At 34.8% G+C, this 6,000-nt stretch overlaps 1 protein-coding gene across 1 annotated transcript; it reads left to right on the forward strand.

The window, feature by feature from the left end:
* Nucleotides 1–1,071: 1,071 nt before the first annotated feature.
* Nucleotides 1,072–3,436, forward strand: LOC140055420 (uncharacterized). Its single transcript, XM_072100759.1, has 3 exons — nucleotides 1,072–1,954; nucleotides 2,128–3,011; nucleotides 3,413–3,436. Exons 1-3 carry the CDS (start codon nucleotides 1,072–1,074, stop codon nucleotides 3,434–3,436), a joined length of 1,791 nt encoding a protein of 596 aa, XP_071956860.1.
* The last annotated feature ends 2,564 nt before the right edge of the window (nucleotides 3,437–6,000 follow it).

Below are 6,000 nucleotides of genomic sequence, written 5' to 3' on the forward strand. Positions count from 1 at the left end.
ATACTAGTACTTTTAAACTAAAAATTAAAGATCAATTAATACCTATTGTTGAGAAAACTAAATTTCTTGGTGTTTATCTGGACTGTAAGCTAAATTGAAAACATCAGATTACTCAAGTCGAAAACAAAATATCCAAAAGTTCTGGTATCATATTATATAGATTATCATCTTTCATCCCTCAAAACATACTCCGGATTCTTTACTGTTCACTAATCCTCCCTTACCTCACTTACTGTAATATTATTTGGGGTAATACATACCCGTCCTACTTAAACAAACTGTTATTGATCCAAAAGGAAACCGTAAGATACATAGCAAATGCTCCTCCTTTATCCCATTCCAATCCTTTATTTTCTTCATTTGGTCTTCTTAAAATTCAGGATATTAACCATCTTCAACAAAGTGTTTTCCTCTATTCATGGCTAAACTCGATCCTGCCATCACACTTTAATGATTTATTTAGTTTCAATCTTAATTTTCATAACCACAGTACTCGGAGCGCAAATCAAATACGTATTCCTTTTTTTAAAACTACTTCTTTTAAACATAGCATTAAGTTCACTGGTCCTAAACTTTGGGATAACGTACCAGTTAATATAAAAAGTGCTTTGTCTAAGAAGAGTTTTTCTTTTAAATTGAAACGGCACCTCTTATCTAGTTATGTTTAATTATCCTTTCACTCATTGTAGTTTTGATATTTAGTCTTTTCGGTACCCTGAATCTAAAAGTCTTCATTACTGTTTTTGTCCTGTTTCCGGTTCCCGTGTTGTCCTGTTTTTTTTTTTTCATTTTCTATGGGCTGCCTTATACAAGCTTTGCTTTTTAGGAATGTTGCCCCTCTTATTTTAATAATTTTTACTGTTAATTTTTATTTTCTATGAAAGACAAGAGAAATAAATGTTACTTTGATTGATTGATTGAGTCACAGAGAGTTGGCTTGATGACACAATCCTGGATGGCACTATCTCATCTCAACATGTCATCTTTAGAAAGGATCGTGCTACCCGTGGTGGTGGAGTCTTACTGGCAATAAAACCAGAGTTGGACCCTAAACGCATTTTACATCCCTCTATGGCCGATATCGAATGTGTTTGGGCTGAATTCAGTTTAAAAGACGGAAAGTGGCTATGTGGTATATATTACAGGCCACCTGGTGATGCCAATTCTGCCATTCATCTGGAAGAAGTACTGCTGAACTTAAACATCCAACAGTTCAAAGGAGTTGTCCTAATGGGGGACTTTAATATCAACTGGTTGGAAGCTGGTTGTAATCCGGCTAACCAGCTACTTACTAAAGTCTCCGAGTGGACTTCATCCTTAGGCCTTCGTCAGATGATTGAGGAGCCAACGAGAATTGCAACCAGTTTAGATCGAAATAGCACTCTCATTGACCTACTATTTACCAACTGTGATCAACAAGTGTGTGAAATACGTGTTATGGAACCATTCTCAACCTCTGATCACTGCATGATTTCCTTTCGGATTCGCGGTGAGCCTAGGGTCATGGCCCTTCCGATAAGGACAAAATACCTGTATAATAAGACTGACATAGAATTACTTAACAATAGTGTCAGAAGAATCACATGGGACTCAATTTATGATGACAAATCTGTTAACAAAACATGGGAAAAGTTCCAATCATTATTTATGGACTGTATCAATGCTACAATCCCTAACAGAAGACAGAAAAAGAAAACCAAACCGTGGATTTCTCCGGATATTAAGCGTCTTGTAACATTAAAACGTCGACTATTTAAACGTGCAAAGTCTTCAGGCACTGTTGAACACTGGAATAGTTACAAGAAAATTCGTAATAAAGTAAAATATGATATAGGTCGATGTAAAAGTCAATTTTTAAATGACCTAATGTCTAAGCCGCACAACACAAAGCAGTTCTGGTCTTATGTAAAATCTAAAAGACAGTCAGTTCAGTGTTCCATCTTTGAGGTCAATGGTATAGCATGTTCCGATCCTATCATTATTGCAGATTCATTTAATTCCTTATTTTCGTCATATTTTACTGAGCCTCCAAGTGACGAAAATTATACTATATTCCAACTCTGGAAAACATATATATTCACCCTGTCACTGTATATAAAAAATTGAGAAACTTAAAAAATGGAAAAGCACCTGGTCCTGACTGTCTGACATCGTCTATGCTGAAGCTATGTGCTGCTAGTCTGTCACCGTTGCTGACAGACATATACAATTATAGCTTGTCTAGTGGCGAAGTACCTTCGGCCTGGAAAGATGCAAATATTGCTCCCATTCACAAAAAGGGCAAGAAAGGCGAATTGAAAAACTACAGACCGGTAGCCTTAACTTCGCTATTTTGCAAAGTATTGGAGAGCATAGTTGCTGATGAACTTCGTATCCACCTAAACGAGTTCGGCCTTCTGTATGATGCGCAGCATGGATTTACTCCTGGTAAATCTTGTTCAAGCTTGCTAGCCGAGGCGACAACATCATGGACAACCTTACTTGACAAAGGTTTCCCACGCATTGATATTGTTGCACTAGACTATAGTCGTGCATTTGATTCAATTTCGCACTCTACAATGATTTCCAAACTAAAAAGAACCTATGGAATTGGTGGTTCCATGTTGCCTTGGTTGGAATCATTTTTAACTGGACGTAAGCAACAAGTTGTTTTTAATGGAAAGATGTCCGGCAAGAGTTGCGTAAGATCAGGGGTTCCTCAGGGGTCTGTGCTTGGACCCCTGTTATTTAATATATATGTTAATGATCTACATATGCACCTACATGCAAAACCATATCAATATGCAGACGACACTTGCATTGCTAAATGTATAATGACGGAGGAAGATAGTTTATCTCTGCAACAGGACATTGACACGATCTCCTGGTGGTCAGCACTTAATTCACTTTCCCTTAACCCTAATAAATGTCAAGTGTTGTCATTGTCCAGAAAACGAGATCCCGTTGTTCCATCTTACAATCTAAATGGACATGAACTCATGAACGTTAATGACATTACGTTACTTGGTGTGGTAATATCCCATAATTTGTCATGGGCACATCAGGTAGATAATGTAACTTTGAAATGCAATAGGATGTTAGGTTTTATACGGTCAATTGCCACAGGTTGTTCTACATCTGTTTTACTTAAACTTTATAAATGTCTTGTTCTTCCCCATATTCAATATTGCTCCCCTGTTTGGTATCCTTATCGTCAATGTCATATTAATAAGATAGAGAAAATTCAAAGAAGGGCAAGTCGATTTATCCTTCATCAACGAATCTTAGATCAGCCATATTCTGACCAATTAACTAGATTGAATTTGATGACAGCCGAATCAAATCGAGATTATTTTACCGTTATTTTTGTTACAAATATATTATATAAATTACAGAATAGTTTTATTTTAAATATGTTGATTATCAATTGTAGGCATTTGGATGTTCTGACTTTTAAACATCTTGCATCCAAAACTGATAGTGGAAAGTATTGTATCCCAACCAGATTTATTCGTCTGTGGAATGCACTACCGGTCAATATTACAGACGCCTTTGTTTGCGGAAGTTGGGTACAATTTAAAAACATGTTAATGGACCACTTTAAAAACACTATGCCTCTTTAATGTATATAATCATAGTATTTATATTACTTATTTACATTGTTTTATGTTTTATTGTATGCTTTGAGTGCTGGTGTGGTACGCCTTATGGCGACAGTGGTCCTTCGACCTCTTTTGCCACTCCTTGGCACACTCAAAGTCTATGTATTGTTTTAATTGCTAAAATTAATAAATTAAAATTAATTAAATTAAAACAAATTCTATAAGGAGTTGAAGATAGTGTATTTTGAGCGAAAGTGCGGTGCGCGTAGGCCTATGAAGAAGCGGCAGGGCTGGAATACTCGTTTCCTTTGGCGACGAGAACGACGGAAGATGCGCTCCATCACTGTGCTCTCAATTTTAGTTCTTGTTAAGTGTATGATGCAGAATCTTATAATATGGGCTTATAAATTTTAAAATAAAGTGCTCAACTTTCATTTTTTCAAGATTAGTGTGAAGTGGTGACTGTCTGCATGCCTGAACGGCTGACTTGGTAAAATACTGAAAAATCAGTCAATTAGTTAGGCCTAGGCTAATTAATTAATGTACAGTATATAATGTCATATTTTTATGAATAGAGCTAAACCTACTAGTAGGCTTACTAGTAATCTCATAATAAATCTGTTAATGTCACCTGTCACTAACATATGATTGATTTAAATATATGCTGAAAATGTTTGCTTTTTATCGGAGCTAAAATGAAATTTCACGGTTCCCTGCTTTTTATTATAATAATGGAGCAATAAATGAAATACAAATACACACCAATTAACATTTTAACTTTTAATATTATCACAAATTTCACCTTAAAAATCAGACAACAAGTTTTTTAGATCAACTTAGCTAACATTTTTTGAACTAAGCCTAATCTTCAAAAGATTTACTATTACTGTAGTAGGCCTATTACCATTATTTATTTGCCGATTTGAAATGTACATTTAAACTTTATTAAACTAAACAACCAACCGCCACTTGAACCTAAATAAGTAAATTAGGATAAGTTAAAGTTTTTAAAAAATACATGTCTTTGTGGAAATACATCTATAGATATCCATAATTACAGTATTAATAGTGCTTTTTCACATTATATGCCAGAAGTAAATTAATATGACTCATAAGAAATTGTTGTTGATTTAATGCTATTTGTATTGAAGTATGTAGAACAATCCTATGTGGTCTGTAAAAAAAAAACAACATTCAATTAATAATAATCATTATTTAATTATATTTGTATATTTATTCCTATTTTCTTAGGCCTATAAACAACGCGCGCCTGACAATGAACACGCGCCAATAATGCACGCACTACTAAAGCCTGGCTCTCCTACTGTACTACTAGGCCTAGACTATATTGATTTATAAATAAAACAAAGAGGCTTTGTAGAGTTTTATGATTTAAAACAGCTTTCCTATATATTATATGTTGCCCTTATTAATTTACAAAACCACATTTTTTATCTTATGGCGTAAAAAATGATTTTAGCTACAACCATGTGTTCCATTTTCAATAGTGAAATACCTAAAAGGCACATGTTTTAGCAGCCATTAAAAAAAAATAAAAAATAACCCCAACGAGATTTTTTTATTAACTACTATTGAAAAATCAAATATTCAGAAACTATAAAACCCACCTTCTCAAAAAATTGCGTTGTTTTATTACAGCCTCAACAAATTAGACGAAATTTTAACATTCGAATAGCCTAAAATTGTTTAAAAAACATCGGTGTAATTCACCCTTGTTTCACACAAATATAATGGGTTCGTAGATGCCTTGTCAAAGGTTTTCATGAATTATTCATTAGTAAATAAAACCAAAAGTTCCAATTGGCAAGTTTGCAAAAACCTAAGATTTACTTTTCAAAACAAAGTTGCTTCCGGGTAATTGTCAACGCTGTCTCGTGTGCAAAAACGATTCGCTGTCAATAGAGGGCTCACTACTTTTTGTCCCTGGTGAATCGAGTGTGGATCCTCGTAATCCTATTATTATCATGTTTTTGGACATTCTTCGTCCAGTCAGCCTTCATCAACATGTGCATGAAACCACGCATATTGCTGGACATTGTTTGGATCTTGTTGTTACCTGTGATGATTTTAGTGGTATCAGTGACTTGAGAATTCATCCTGGTCTTTCTGATCATTTTGCGATTTTCTTCAAGTTGAACCTTAAAAAACATCCTCTTCCATGTATGTTAATTAAGCGACGCAATTTTAAAAATATTGATATGACTGATCTCTGATGATATTAAGTCAGGATTAGCAATTATTGAAGATGGTGGTCTAGGCCTTGGGGTAATCTGTTGAGATGTTTGAGAAGGTACTGCAGTCAGCTGTCGATCGTCATGCTCCTTTGAAGAGCAAGTTGGTTCTCAAATGAGATTAGATCAGAACGGAAAAGACGTCGTCAGTTTGAACGTAAATGGAT

The sequence above is a fragment of the Antedon mediterranea genome, chromosome 7, assembly GCF_964355755.1.
Source record: "Antedon mediterranea chromosome 7, ecAntMedi1.1, whole genome shotgun sequence".
NCBI classification, from domain to species: Eukaryota; Metazoa; Echinodermata; class Crinoidea; order Comatulida; family Antedonidae; genus Antedon; species Antedon mediterranea.